The sequence below is a fragment of the Dipteris shenzhenensis genome, chromosome 18, assembly GCF_047967505.1.
Source record: "Dipteris shenzhenensis isolate YYH24624 ecotype China chromosome 18, Dip_SZ_1.0, whole genome shotgun sequence".
NCBI classification, from domain to species: Eukaryota; Viridiplantae; Streptophyta; class Polypodiopsida; order Gleicheniales; family Dipteridaceae; genus Dipteris; species Dipteris shenzhenensis.
The window spans coordinates 19829403-19845896 of NC_141613.1; the positions used below are offsets into that span (position 1 = coordinate 19829403).

Here is a 16494-nt window from a genome sequence, read left to right on the forward strand (position 1 = left end):
AGGTTTTTCACAGTCTCATAGACCCATCGGTCTTCCAAAGACTTTAATAAACTTTCTTTCTTTCTTTCTTTCTTTCACCACCCTGGTTGTTGGCACCTGCTCTCTAGGCAGTGAACTAGAACCCAAAGAATCCGGCTACAAGGCATATGGCTTTCCTTGTCAGCAAACTCATGAACAGTAGATCTTATGTCATGATCATTTTTCTAAACTTGAAAAACACTCAAACAAATATAATGTCGCATCAAAAGACACAATCAATCCTTGTGAGGAGCTTCATTCAGGTCATGACTATGACGTTAGGAATTCACAAAAGGCTTTGATGAGTGGAGACCAGCCTTACAGTCAAATAAGAACATAGCACTCTGCACAAACTTCAAGTGTCAAACAGTACAAGATGCCTAGTTTTATGATGACCATCAAAAGATGTCACAACAACTCTAGAAACCAACAATCCTTCAGTCATATATTTGAATTCAAGACAGATGAAACCACCATATGCCCCATAATACTGTTGGGATAAGTATGATCAAGGGTTTGCTCTATGGTGCATATGTGCATCTAGGGGAGTCACATGTGTGTGTGTGTGTGTTGTAAAGGCACATCAAGTGCTATGATGTGTCTAGTGTGTGACCTAAGTGATGATGTAAGACAAAGGGAATCCCACTGATGTAGAGATTGATCCCCACTGATGTAGGGACTGATTGCCACTATGTAGGGAAGGTATTACCTTCTCCCCCTTTCTATAAAAGAGAGTTCTCTCTCTCACAAACATAATAGAGATTTCATTGTGTTCTCACACCTCTTGTAAGATGCATCTATTCTATCCTATGGGATCCTTCAATTGGTATCAGAGCTTTAGGTTCTAGATCTAGCCTAGCCTAGCATTAGATGCTATCTCAAGCATAAAATTCAAGCTTCTTCACCTTCTCCATTTTCCTTTCCCCAAATCTTTGAGAGCTCTATTCTCTGCCTACAAACGACCATTGCCCAAACCTTTTGAGCTGCAAACTCCTCTTGTATGGGCGAACTTCTAGCTGCAAGCTTTTGGTGAAATTTCGACTGTACATGAAATGCCAACACTCACACTGATCGACGAACATTCGCGCAATTCCGCCTCTGCAAATTCCTCTGAGCCCGTGCTGGACGACACTGAGGGCAAGCTGCTGCTGAAATCTGAGCTCATTTGGACAACAGATGCTTCTTCACCTTCTCCATTTTCCTGTCCCCAAATCTTTGAGAGCTCTGTTCTCTGCCTACAAACGACCATTGCCCAAACCTTTTGAGCTGCAAACTCCTCTTGCATGGGCGAACTTCCAGCTGCAAGCTTTTGGTGAAATTTCGACTGTACATGAAATGCCAACACTCACACTGATCGACGAACATTCGCGCAATTCCGCCTCTGCACCTACCTATCTGCAAATTCCTCTGAGCCCGTGCTGGACGACACTGAGGGCAAGCTGCTGCTGAAATCTGAGCTCATTTGGACAACAGATGGAGAAGACAATGACGAAAAACCAGTCGAATTTCAAGCTACTAGCTATGGCGACCTGACGCAACATTGCGCCTCTCCTTGCTGGTAGCCCTTCTCTGGTATAAGGCCCTTCTTCCTGCATAAAAACCCCCTTGAATAGAGCTATGAGCTGTGAGAATTGCACCCTCCAAGTTCAGGTTTCTGTTTTGGACAGTTTTGACAATGTTGTGAGTTTGATGCTACATTAGATGCTACTTTAGCATTTCTGATGTTTTAAAGTGATGAATAGCTTCAGTACAACTATGGCTACAGCTTTGCTTTAAGTTGCTACACCTGGATTTGCTTGGAATGCTTTCATTTAGCCACCTCTATGAAGCATGCAAGTGAAAACATCATTTCCATTATGTTTTGTAGCATGGAATTTGGTTGCAAGCCTTTGCTATTCTAAATGCTTGTATTTTAAAGCTCTTCAACTCTTTCTAGCCTTGTAAGAGAGTAGACACTGCCCATTCCGGGCTAGACCCTCTCATGGCTACCATCTTGAATATGGATAAGTTCAATGGTAAAGGCTTTCACACATGGCAGATGAAGGTTAAGTTTGCATTGATGAGGGAAAACCTTTGGGGACTTGTCAAACCGGCTTCAACTTCTTCTTCAACAGCCTCCAATGCTGGAGAATCCTTAGCTCCGACACGCCCGGTAAGAGATCCTGCTAGAGAGGAGAAAGCCTATGGCATCATTGCTCTTGCCTTAGGAAATGACTCTATTCATCACATCTCTGACTTAGAGTCTCCTTCAGAAGCTTGGCAGAAGCTTGACATTATTTTTTGTGCTAGCTCTCACATCTCAAAATTGTCACTTAAGATTGCTTTCTTTGAATTGAAGATGGTTAGTGGCACTCCTTTGGCTGCCCATGTCAATCATATGCGGAGTCTCATGACTCAACTTGCTTCTATCAACTCTCCAATCACTACAGATGATGCAATGGCAATGTTGCTCAAAAGTATGCCTGAAGATTATGATCATGTTGTTACCACTTTGGAAAATCTTCCTAATCCTAATCTTGAAGGTCTTATTTCTGCACTTCAAGAAGAAGAAAGGCACATGGAACTCCGGAGAGGCAATGACACAGCCTATGCCATAAAATTTCAAAAGGGCAAGTTTTCACCTTGCAAACATTGTGGGAAGACTAATCACCTCTCAAAAGACTGCTTCAAGATCAATCCATGCAAACACTGTGGCAAAAACAATCACCATGAAAAGTTTTGTAGAGCCAAAAAGGAAGAAGCTACAAAGTCAGAAACTGCCAATCTACTTTCATTTGATGAGTCTCCACATGATGAAGACTATGCTTTTTAGGCACTTTGTCTTTTTTTGTTTATCATCACTTGGTCAAATTTTGAGATTCTCTGCCTGGAGTAGTACACCAAAAAGAATATGTTATGTAAATCACCTCTGGTCACCATATGATGTAGACCATGTGATATGTGTTTTGACTATCCTATTTCTGTGAACCTCACACCCTTGGGAACCCTTGCTAGCATGAGATCCTAGCCATAGATTTATCCTTGACCACCATGAGATGGCATGAGAAACTATGAGACTAGATGTATCCTTGATACCGCAAGAGGCAACCCCTTGAGGGGAGGTATGTTGGGATAAGTATGATCAAGGGCTTGCTCTATGGTGCATATGTGCATCTAGGGGAGTCACATGTGTGTGTGTGTGTGTGTGTGTGTGTTGTAAAGGCACATCAAGTGCTATGATGTGTCTAGTGTGTGACCTAAGTGATGATGTAAGACAAAGGGAATCCCACTGATGTAGGGATTGATCCCCACTGATGTAGGGACTGATTGCCACTATGTAGGGAAGGTATTACCTTCTCCCCCTTTCTATTAAAGAGAGTTCTCTCTCTCACAAACATAATAGAGATTTCATTGTGTTCTCACACCTCTTGTAAGATGCATCTATTCTATCCTACGGGATCCTTCAAATACCCCTACAAAGACTAAACAATATGACATGTAGTAGATTGAGATTAGATCTCCTTGAATACTAAAACACAATACGATATTCCCCAAAAAAAAGCAGAAAGAATACCATGGGAGCCACTTATGGCAATCAGATTATGACTTTCTGTAAGCTTGGCAAGCCATGAACCCCTCTTGTGACTGCAAAAACAACCAATGGAGATGTGTATCTTTGGTAAGGCTAGGTTTCCTACCTATGTGGGATACCAGTGATGAGTTTAATCATTTTAAGCATCCTGAGATTTAAAATAAATATATAATAACTAACTAATGAAAAATAAATGATAATAATTGTTTCCTTGTGTTTACAGGCGTTTTTTCATTTGTTTCTTATATGTGGGTTACTTTATCTGTGTTAGCATTAGTGTTTCTTTTTCTTTTTATATTTAACCTGATCCCCCCTCCCCCCCCCCCCCCGCAAAAAAAAGAAAAAGAAAAAAAGATTTTAGCATATCTTTGTGTGCCAATGGAGAAGTGCATCTTTGGTAAAGTTAGGTTTCCTACCTGGGGAGACACCAACGATGAGTTTAACCATTTTAAGTGGGGTTTTTTTTTTTGAAGCTGCAAGTTCAGGAAGCATGACTTGCCTTTGCAATATGCGAGATGCCCTAAATAGCTTGGCTATGAGTATCACTCCATCTCCAGTCAAGGACACACGATAGCTCTCCCATTCCCCTCTGACAGTAGTCAAACAGCTGCTCTATGTTTCATTTTCCCCATAAAAAATCTGGTTCTCAGAACCTTGTCCGATGAAGTTAAGAGGGACTGAGAACTGCAAATTCAGCCAGTCCAACCCCAATAATAGAATCTCTTGCCATTATCACGAAAGAGCCTGTCATATCTTTAAAAAGGAGTCATTTTTTTTAATTAGCACAACCGAGCAAGGCATTATGGGTAGAGCAGCTCTCTGATTTTTTTAAACAGACCAAAGTAAGTACCCCCATGAGCACACTATAATTACAAAGAGACAGTAAAGTTTTTGGCATGTTGCTTGATTACATGATAGTCACATACAAGTTTCTTAAGCAATGTTCTGCCATGTACATTTTGAGAATGTAAATGTCATAAGAGATAGCATCTTTACATGAGTTATGAGCATGATTGTGGCAATGATATGATATCTGCACCTATAGCTTCATCTGGTACATTGGCAATCAGAATAAATGAGGTGACTAAAGCCCAGCAATACACTGATACTGTATGGCAATCAGAATAAATAAGGACTAAAGCCCAATCTGATATCACTATCTATGGGATTCTATTAAACAGATACGAATCAGTTCCCAAGCACGTCATAGATCAAACAATTGCAGAATTACCAAATATGGAAAGGTCTCAGACCACAAGAATGGATAAGCCTCAATGAGTGAGCACCATAAGCACAAGTTTGGGAATGCCTTCCACAAGAACCACCACCAAACAACTTGGCTAAACGTGAGCAGTGAGAATCACTACAAACAAATTACATTAAAACAAGAAGCACAATCAGATTGAGTAAGCCTCTAGCAAAGAGCACCATGATAAGACAATGGGAGAAATGGGCAGATGGGATACCATTGTAGAAACCAAGACGTGGAGAATTTCAAGTACACACATCATCATTTGATCAAATTCCTGAACAGATAAGCAACTTCCACCAAGTTGGCCAATTCTCTCACTAGAAGAAATCAGAAGACTGAGATCACAGATTGGAAGGTGGTCGAAGAGCACACAAATTTGACAAAACTTGGAACCAAATGCAATCCAGATGCAAAAAGGAATCAAAGCATAAAGATGGCACTATGTGAAAAAATGACAACATGAAAGGACAAGAAAAAAGTCCAAGATGTTAAAGCCAATTCCAGGATTAGAACTGATCTCCCAAAGGAGTGTAACAAGAGGACTAGCAATGACAAGAAAGTCAACATGGAATCAGATAATCCGTTTACGACTGGAACTGACATGAATATCAGTCATGCAAGCCTTAAAACCGAACAAGAATGTATTCATAAGCTACAGTGGATTGTTAAAGAAGAATCAAGCAGAATAACCGGGTGTCCGGCTTCTATACAAAAGGGCCTCCCTGCTTCAACAAGCTGCTCCCTTGTTCTTCCCTCTGTCAGAATTTCAGGAGATGAAGTATGCCCCCTGTGCACAGCGGAAACTGCAGACAACTCTCTCCAATAGACCACAGAAACTGAACCCACGAACTGTAAATTAAACAGTGAAATAGAGCAGCAAAGGAACTTCCAAAACATAGTCAGCTTAGGTCACCACAATGGTGGCTGAACTGCTTCAGGGTGAGCCACAAAAATCCAGCACGGTGCTGGGCAAAATAGCATAAGTAAGACCGCAAACTAACGTATAGATGTAGGTAGAAGTGCTCCTACAGATCTCGTGCATGCCTTTGGTAGGCCTCAGTGGGATGCATGTAATGGAGGAAGGGCCTCCTCTTTATAGGCCCATCCTGAGTCCTGACCTAACTTGGCTGACTGGCTGGCAGCCCACCAGTTGGGTCTGTCTAGCCGACCCAACCAATCGGCCAAACTAGGCCAACCTGATCTGATTTTGATCCAACCCTGTGATCGGTTGAATGCTAGGTCATCCGATCTGTGCAGTCCCCAATATCTGGCATGTAAACAACCACTACAATGTACCCTGGTTCCTGCCGTACTCTGCTGCTGACACAGTTCGCAGAAAGCAACCCTAATCTGCTGAGTACTACTCCGATGCAGCTCAACCTACCCTCCTCTCATGTGCATGCTAGGGACAGGCGGCTAGAGTGCTATCCATCATGGATCAACAGGATTGCTTTTTTGCTTTCCTTGGCGCTTGTGTGCTTTTCTTGGCGAGCACTCTTCCCTAAGGCTATAAAGGGAGGGCTAGGGCCATAGTTGCTCACACCGGCCAATGAGGGAGCAGAGCTAGGAGCTACCAGCACAGCTATTCACCAGGCCATATGGGACGCTAAGGGTGAGGGGCTGATCGAGTCTGGTTCAAACTTCAACATGGTTGGGTGGCGAGTTTCCTGCACATGATTCGATCACATAAAATGTGAACTTTAAGGCTTAGTATTGATGTTGTAGACCATGGTTTTGATAGGGTTAGATCCTGTGAGGGTGTGACTGATGATATAAGAGATGCCCTATTGACCTCGATAGGTTGAAGTGGCACGAGGTATGCTGGAGTGGCGAATTCCAGATATGGAGACAATTTGCAGTTGCTAAAGATTTTGCAGTAGTTTGTGATTTCATCAGCTAGGGATGTGAATTCGTCATGATTGGAGAGAAGGGATCCTAATTATAGTGCAAGAACACGTCGTGATGAAGATTGAACCAGAGAGAGGAATTCGCTCGGAATCTGGAAAGAAGAGTAGTAGCTTGCAGTCATTGAGAAAACTAATTGGGGACTAGCAAGAGAGAAGGCGATTTTGTCCTGGAAAGATGAATTCTAGATGCAAATTTTGTCCTAGAGAGGAGCTGAGTTCTAAAGAGTAGGGTGCTACCAATTGATTGGCAAGGACCTGGTCAGGCTAGGAGACTTGCGTGGGATGGCATATCAAGGAGAAGAACCAGGGTGTGGCACAATTAGCTGGCCATGCTTTTAGGAAGATGCTATTAGGTTTTTGAAATTTCTTTTGGGAGCTTTAATTGCCAAAAGCAGTAGCCTCTACTTTAGTTTGGATGGCTAAAGGAAGGAGAGAGAGAGAGAGAGAGAGAGAGAGAGAGAGAGCTTTCCTAGAAAGCTATGCTTTCTAGAATAGCAGAAGTTTTTGGAAGATGAATATTGCTTCTTACAATAACAAAAATTTTGTGTGTGTGTGTGTGTGTAGTTTTGGGGAGCTTTGGACGTGTGTGTGTGTGTGTGTGTGTGATTATATTATCAGCAAAATTTACATGAGGGTCTCAAAAAAGCAGAAAAAAAAAAAAAAAGTGTGTGTGTGTGTGTGTGTGTGTGTGTGTGTGTGGTGTGTGTGTGTGTGTGCTCATGGCGTATGTGTATGTGTATATGTGTGTGTGTGTGTGTGAGAGAGAGGTCGCTGAGCGCCCTGCCAAGTCCTTCACGCAGGCTTCCCCTTCCGTCCATACGCTCGTACGGTGGCTGTACGGTCTCCGTACAACCGTACCAGGGCCTACGGCAATTTCGCCATCCCTGCGCAGACCTGAGTGCAGGCCCGCATGCCTTCTCCGCTTCTGCCTTTTTCATGTGCAAGTACGTCACCGTCAGTATTTCCGTACCACTGCAATTCTCAGCGTTCTGTAAACTCCTCCGTACAGCCCAGTCTCTTCCGTACAGATTCTGTTGATATCTCCGTACAGCCAGCTTCGTCCGTACAAAGTCTTCCGTACAGCTAGCTTCGTCCGTACAAAGTATTTCCGTAAAGCCTAGTCTCCCGTGCAAAGTATTTCCGTACAGCCTCCGTCGTACATCCGTACAGTCCGTACAGCCCGTACCGTTTGGGGTGTGATTTTTTGGTGAGCTTTTTGTCATGAGCTTTTTTTCAATTTTCATGAATATTGCGAGCTTTTCATTCACTTGAGAGAGAGAGAGAGGGGGGGGGGTTCATGGAGTAGGGTGGGTTGAAAGTTTGGGTTGTGGTTGCAGTTAAGACGAAAGAGGGGGGGGAGGGGAGCTAAAGGAAAGGGGGAGGGATGGGCACATGGGTAAGGTGGCATGGAGAAGGGAGGGGAGGGGAGTTGGAACATATATTCGTTATCATAGTGGAGAACGTAGAGGGGGAACTTATAAGATATGCAAAGAGGAGTGTAAGGAGGAGAGAGAGGATGAGGAATGTGAAAGTTATGTTCATCTACTAAATGCAAAGGGGAAGAGAGAGCATGTGGGAGATATGTTCATTTTCAAAGTGTATAATTTGACAGATTTGACCTCATATTTGGATTCCTCGTCGAATTCCGGTCATTTTGAGTACCAACATGCCCATATTCCGATAAAAATTGAAAAAATGGTGTTTTTGTCATTTTGGCCTGTTTTGGGCCTACTTTGAGTCTAGCGCAGACTCAAAGTAGGCCCAAAACAGGCCAAAATGACAAAAACACCATTTTTTCAATTTTTATCGGAATATGGTCATGTTGGTACTCAAAATGACCGGAATTCGACGAGGAATCCAAATATGAGGTCAAATCTGTCAAATTATACACTTTGAAAATGAACATATCTCCCATAGTTCCTCCCTTCTACTTTGAATATGGACATATCTTCCATAATTTTTTGCCTCCTACTGCCACTCATATTTGCCCCCCCTTGTGCATAGTATACACTCTTCCACCCCTCCCATATGCTATGAAAATGAACATATCCTATATCCTCTCCCCCTCTTTTTAACCTCCCCATCTTTCTTATAACAAAAACACGTATGGATTTCTAAGAAAAGCTCGCAAAAACAAAGGAAATGGTAGAAAAGCTCACATTAAAAAGCTCGCCAAAAGATTTTCCCCTACCGTTTGCTCTGTATCTTTTCCGTACTCTTTGCCTGTAAAAACCCTGTCGTACGGTTCTGCCTTTTCCTGCAACTTCATCAATTTTGCCCTTCTTACCTCCATGGAGGACCAACTAAAAAGTTATTCCCGGAAGGACTTGACCCAGGACTCCAAAAGACAGCAAGCCGATTTCTCTACCGCAGCCTCCGTAGATGCTCACTATGTTTTCGACATGCTCAAAGATGAATTTCACCACAGCCGGAAGGAGTGGGCCAAACCTCCCCCGGCCCTCAAGTACAAGCTGAAGCTGCCCTCATTAGTCGCTCCTCTCCGAAAGTTCTCTCAGCAAGCAGTTATCATTTTCTTCCCACGGAAGTTACCTTCAGCAAATGATGTGGCCCAGTGGGTTCAGGCTTTGTTGGGAGGTTGCTTTGTGGAAGGAGTATACTTTGCTTCTTGAGGTTTTTATGAAGTGCACTTTTTGGATGCCTCATATCGCCAGCAGATATTGGAGATGTCACCTCTATTCTATGGTAGACAAATGGTGCATGTCATGCCATGGTCGCCAAATAAGGATTATCACGGTCTCATTTGACATCACTGCCCTGTATGGGTTGAGGTAGTGGATTTTCCGGATTATATGAGGGCTGAGTTACCAAGTCTGGCAGCTACTTTGGGGCAAGTTGTATGCCCACCCCGTCCTTCGGGTAATCGAAATCGGTTTTGTGTTCTTTGGGATACAGATCACCCAACCCCTCCTTCCATTGCGGTAGAGGTGGAGGATGTTCCCTTCGGTGAAAAATATTTTGACTTGAAATGGGGAGTCTTTGCAGGTGCTTGTTTCACATGTCATAAGTTTGGCCACCTAGCCTCACATTGTCCTGCAGTCCTGCATCAGCTCCCACCTACAGCTATTGCTCCAGAAAATACTGCCCCTCCAACTTATGGTCCGGGACCTAAGGCTATGCCTAGCAAATTGGATGATGTGGCATCTAAATCTGTCCTTCCCAAAGAAAATGTGGTTCAGGTTTCAGCCAAGCAAAAGGATAAAGGAAAGGGCAAAATTTCAGAATCTCATGCCTCTCCCCAGGGTGCCTCGCAGCAACCCAAAAAGGTATTTGCGCTCAAGCCACGTCCGTTACAATCTCGCCATTGGGATGCCTCTACTTCCACCCCTGGTCACAGGCCTCTACCCCTGCTGATAGCCTCACTTCTCAACTGTGGGTTGATGTGCTAAAGAGGGGCATCCCTGTATGTGACAATGATGAGGATTATAGAGCTAATGATCCAGGAGGCCAGGTGAACGTTGATGTCATGGCTGAGGCCTGACAGCTTATACCTTTACTATGCTTTTTGCTTCGGCTGTACATACCTTCTATGTCTACTTCAATTACTTGCATTACATACAATGTTCAAGGTCTTTGCAATGTCAATAAGTGGAGACTTTTTTGGCACTATGTACATAAAATGCACCCCAATGTAATTTCTTTACAGGAACACAACCAACACTTCTTGGCTGGCCAGCAAGGCCACTTTGCTGTTTATGATATTTTTTATGCTGGTACAATGCACTTTTCGGGGGTCTGCATGCTGGTAAAACATGATATGCAGCCCACGGTTGCTTACAATGACCCCCAGGGTCGATGGATGGTGATCAGATGCATTTGTCATGCTGATCTTTATGAAATAGCATCTGTTTATGCCTCTCAAATTTCTGCGACAAGAGCACGAATGTGGGCCTCCCTCAAACAATATCCATGGCTGTCCAATGCCTTTTTGTGTGGAGACTTTAATAACTCGCCCGCCATCCAAGATAACACCACTCATCGTTCTCACATGATCCCCACTGAGCTTCGACATTGGGAGGATATGCTTTCTTTCTTGCATGCAGAAGATTTATGGCTCTCAACAAGGGATAGAGATATGGGTTATACATACCATCACAATGCCTTTACTCATTACTGGGCTCGACTTGACAGATGGTATTTGTTGCATGCTCAGCAGTATGCCAGCTTTACATGTGCACTATGGGTTGATCATTCCCTCTTGCTATCTGATCACTTTCCAGTATGCTTGACATTATCTATAGCACGTTTGACAGATGATATGCCTTTTCTTGGTCGTCGCCTACTCCATGTTAATGCTTATTTACTTCATCAACAATTTCAGAACATGGTGAGAGTGGCTGTCCGCCCCCTCCTCTTACATGCTTAGGAGGACATGGATTTCGCTTGGATCAGTCTTGCTCATCGCTTGCAGGCTGTTATTCAAGATTATGGACGGAGTTACATGGGAAACCTCAGGCTCAAGCTGAAATGGGCTTAATCTCACAAGCAACAAATGGATGTAATCAGATCTCATAGGCAGCTCACCTCCTCTGAGCAGGATTCTTGTGCTTATGCGGTTCATATCATCCATCAAAATGATCTTCGCAAATTAAAGAAGTGGCAAATCCGAGCTCGCATGAAACCCCTTTTGGATAAGGGCTGCTCCTCCAAAGCCTTCTTTAAAAGCCTGCATGCGGATAGGCCAAAGGAGGATATTTGCAGGATCAGGCAAGATGATGGCACCTGGACCACCTCCAAATCAGAAATGCTCTAGTCATTTCCAGCATCTCTTTTCTCCTCAGCCCGATCATTCGATGCAAGTGAATGCAGCTAGGTCTCAATTTCTTATGCATGTTCAGCCTATATTGTCTCGGGAACAGGCTCATGCATTGGAGCAGCCCTTTAAGCTTAATGAACTGGATGATGCTTTGAGTCATTTACGTAAAGGCAGCTCTCCTAGTTGGGATGGATTGACTGTTGAATTTTTCCGTGCATTTTGGGGTGATCTCAAGAACACTCTTATTCTTATGATCAATCATGCTTGGGCAGAACAATCTCTTCCTCCTTCTTGGAAACATGGCCTTGTCAAATTGATCCCCAAAAAAAGGTTGTGTGAGACAATGGCTGATTGGCGGCCCATATCTCTTATGCCAGTCATTTACAAACTCATTGCCAAAATGATTGTCCTCAGAGTTCGATTTATCTTGCAAGCAGGACTTCATCCCAGGCAGTATGGGTTTGTTCCCAGAAGGCAGATCACTGACAATATCTCCAATGCTTTGCTTGCAATTGAATATGCCAAATATTCCAAACAAGATGTTCTCATTCTGCAAGTGGACACTGCAAGTGGACATTGCGAAAGCATTTGATACTGTCCATTGGGATTTTATTTCTCAGACTATGCATAAATTGGGATTTGGCCCTCGGCTGGTCCATATTATTTACTGGTTCTATTCTCATGCCACTGCGCAGTGTTTACTTGGTGGTGGGTTGTCAAGAACCTGGACTATGACCTGCTCAGTGAGACAGGGTTGCCCTCTTAGTTCATTACTGTATGCCATTGCTACTCATCCGTTATTGTTGCATATGGACCACCTTGCACATACAGGGCAGCTTCATGGCTTGCAAATTCCAGGGGCACAGCCATTTCTTGCTCAGGCATATGCTGATGATTCATATTTCATGCCCAGGAATTCTCAAAGTGACCTCTCTCATTCGATGCAGACTCTGAATGATTTTGGCATAGCTGTTGGACTGCATATTAACTTTCAGAAATCGAATCTTCTAGCATTGAAAGAAGCTGATTGGCATGTACTTCTCTGGCCAGACAACATTATCTCTTCCCATACTATTGTGAGGCATTTAGGGTATCCCATTGGCTGGAATATTACCCCTCAACAACAGCTCAAATGGGTGCTTCAAAAGATTAACAAGAAGCTGGAATACTGGCATTTGTCCACTTGGCCTCTACATGTTCGACTTCGGATAGTGCAGTCCATCATTATGGCATATGTGCAATTTTATTTGCCTCTTCTTCCCTGGTCTTTTAAGCATTTGGCTTCCTATATGTCCCAGGCTATGGAGATATTTTGGAAAAGCAAATCTCACAAAAAGGCTTTGCGATTACTTCCCATGCAGTCTGTTTGTTCTCCTAAGACTCATGGGGGACTGAATATTCTCAATCTTCAGTTTCATATGTTAGCAAGAAAGAGCACTATGATTGCTGATTTTTTTCAGCAAAAACAGCCATGGGCTATTATGTTAGCAGCAATGTGTGGAAACATGACGTCCCATGCATTTGGGCATTGGATTACAGATCACTAGGAAGCAGTCATGACCACATTTCAGGGGAAAATTCCTGGTTGTCCTATTTCTATTGCTTTTATTCATGATTGGAAGAGAATTCTCTCTTATGCTAAATGGTCAGGTGCCTCTTCCCATCATGGTAATTCTCTTCGCTTGGAAAGCATCCATTGGAGCAAGGTGTTTGAATCGCCTCTTGCTTTACAAGCACCTATTAAAGCATATAATCTTATGAAATTGGGCATAAGATTTGTCGGAGATGTTGTGAATCAACATGGTTATGTGCTTTCATTTCCACAAGCTTGCAGGACATTCCCCTTGGGTCTACATCATAGACCCATTTGGAGAACACTTACAATTATGTTGCAGCCATTTGTTCCTGTTCCTCCACTGCTTGTACGGGACAGATTACTGGATTGGAATCTGACTTCCTTATCTCCCGCTTCATGTTCACTTTCAATGCATAATCTGGCCTCCTCGATGGTCTACAGATTTCTTCTTCCACCGCCATGGATTGATAAGCATGCCAACACTCTTTGGAATTTGGATAGGCCCTTATCTTGGTGGCAATCACAACTCAAGAAAATTTGGAAAGCTAAATTGCCATTGAAACAGAGGCTTTTCCTTTGGAGATGTATAGTGGGAGCTTTTTCCGTTGGGGTGAAATTGGCAGCACGTCGCATTGCTTCCTTTTCTTGCCCCTGTTGCTCTCATCCCCGTGAGACAGTTCCCCATTTGTTATGGTCTTGCCCGCACTCTCGAATATTGATCACTCATGTCTCTCACCTACTGCGGCTTCGGTTTCCTTCTGTCAGATTCGGGAAACTCTTCTGGATGTTTGGATGCTTCTCATCTCAGATGTCTCCCTTCCTCCTTTTCTTTCACTGGGCTCGTTTCTCGGTACTATGGACTATTTGGACACAGAGATTGCACTCTAGGATGGGACAACAGTTTCCTCAGGCATATGCTTTCTTCAGAATGTCCCTCAAGCAATCTTTATATGATAGTTATGCTGCGAGGGACTTGGATGCCACTAGTCTTGAAGTGTTTTCTCACTGTTTTTGAGTTTTTTCATTAGGCTCCTTTTTGGAGTCTAATATCATGTACATTGATTTCATGTTAATAATATAGTTACTGGTTTCACAAAAAAAAAAGTGTGTGTGTGTGTGGGGGGGGGGGGAGGGGGGGAGGGGGTATCCATCTACACATTCTTGCCCATAAGGGAAAACTCATGCTGCGGTTTTTGCAAGATTTTCAACCATGGATTGCCATGATTCGTCATTTACTCTTGCATCTCGAATCTCCAGCTTTTGATCATTGGCAACTTTCCCAGTGGGAGTTTCTTTTTGGTTCTGTAACAGCCAAAATCCCTAGCTATCCTTTGGTTTCCCATTTGTTAATGGATTGGAAACATATCCTTTCCCACTTGAATTGGCATGGCAGTGATTCCTTGCAAGGCAACTCTTCCAGAGCTGAAAGAATACATTGGTCTAAGGGTTCACCCTTCCTTTGGCTTTGTAGGAGCCTCAACGTTCATATTTTCTAAGTCTCGAGGGGATTCGTTTGGTTCAGGATGTTGTTGATGATGCTAGATTTCCCCTTACTTTTCCTTTGGCTGCTGCCAAATTTGGCCTTGGAATGCATTATCATCCACTTTGGCATAAGATTACTTTGATGCTCCAACCTTCTCAGTCGGTTCCTCCATTGCATCTACAAGATCGTCTTCAAGACTGGACACTTTCTTCTGTGGGCTTGTCATGATGTCCTCTGCAATTTGCACATATTAATGCCTCTTCTCTTTATAAAGTTCTACTTACTTCACCATTTATCTCGCAAAAGGCAAATTAGCTTTGGCATCTTAGTCATCCTATGAAATGGTGGCGGAAACTTTTGAGACAAATTTGGCATTCTAAGATTCCTCTCCGTCAGCAGGTTTTCTTGTGGAGAGTTTTGTTGGGTGTTCTTCCTCATGGACAGCTCTTGGCACGACGACATATTGCTTCCTCTATTTGTCGCAGATGTCTGGCTCCGAGAGAGACCGTGCCTCGTCTCTTTTGGCATTGTCCTTCCTCTTGTGCTTTCTTGGACTTCCTTGGGTAGATTTTGAGAGCTCGGTTTCCTCAGATTGCTTTTGGCAAGTTCTTCTGGTTTTTTGGTGTACATCCACCCAGACAGGAGTTTGATTTCTTTTTTGTTTGGGTTCGGTACTGGGCACTCTGGACTCTCTGGAAGGATCGCAATCATAGGGTCTTCGGTGATCTTGTTTTTTCCAATTTCTCTTTCTTCAGACACTCTTTGCAGCAATCGCTTTTTGATTGCTTGCAATCTCGTGTCTTTGATCATGATGTATATTTGTCCTACAGTGAGATTTTATCTTGATGTATTATAGCTCTCCCTTTCTGGGATAGTATAATGACTCAAAGATTCCACACAAAAAAAGTGTGTGTGTGTGGGTGTGTGGGTGTGTGTCGGTGTATGAATCTTTCCGAGCCTCATTGCAGCAATCCTTATATGATGCCTACCTTGAGGGTGATATGGATGCTTCTTGCATAGAGCTTTTCTTTTTATGTTTCTGATCTTTGGGATACTCTCCATTTCGGAGACCTCCCATCATGTAAATTTATGAGCATATAAATATACTGCACTGGATATTACTTTTTAAAAAAAAGTGTGTGTGTGTGGGAGGTTAAGGCAGGAAGAGGAACGGGATGAGTGCATGTAGCAGAGGGTTGCAATTGCCAATCCGTGAGCCTGTCTGTGTCAGCCACAGGAGGAACAGGTAGAAAAGGATGTAACAAATCAGCAATTTTCTTCCATATAGACCTATGATGCATTCCCAATGCATAGGAAGCAGTGGCCTGAGGAAAAGATAAAACATAGCCCTGATCATCTACCACATTGTATGTATCTAATTCCGAATTTCATGAGATTGTATGCCCGAACAGGTTCCTGTAAAGCGAGTGGAATGTCAAAGATGGCACTCCAATGAATACTTTCTTTCCTCATTGAGTTTGTCCCCGAGCAATTATCAGGAGCCCATTTGACCTTAGAAAGTACTTGTTTCCAGTCAAGTATCAGAGCAGTAGAGAAAGGACAGCCAGGTATCTTCCATACAAATCTCCCAATGACAACCTCCCAATGATCAGTAGTCCAATGACAGCCTGCTCCATGGATTCAGCAATATGCTAATTCTCTGTGGCATATACGGAAGCCCCTCTCATGGTGGCGGAAGAATCTCGGGATGTTATGGAAGTGTAAAATGCCATTGAAACAAAGACTTTTTCTTTGGAGATGTATGACAGGCACATTGTCAGTGGGGGTCACACTTGCTAAACATCGCATTGCACCACCCACATGTTTACGATGTCAAGCTCCTTTAGAGACTATCCCTTATTTGCTTTGGCACTGCCAATGTTCTAGGAACCTCCTCAGGAGAATTTCATATC

At 43.3% G+C, this 16494-nt stretch overlaps 1 protein-coding gene across 4 annotated transcripts in view; it reads right to left on the minus strand.

Annotated features, from left to right (window-relative positions):
• Positions 1 to 16494, minus strand: part of LOC147890921 (uncharacterized) — a 142412-nt gene that overhangs the window by 59400 nt on the left and 66518 nt on the right. For 3 of the 4 annotated variants that reach the window (XM_087389686.1, XM_087389687.1, XM_087389690.1), the window contains one exon: positions 3572 to 3642. In XM_087389686.1, the coding sequence (XP_087245812.1) occupies positions 3572 to 3642 (71 nt within the window). Of the gene's footprint in view, positions 1 to 3571; positions 3696 to 16494 lie in introns of all 4 variants that reach the window. The other variant, XM_087389689.1, reaches the window with a different exon arrangement.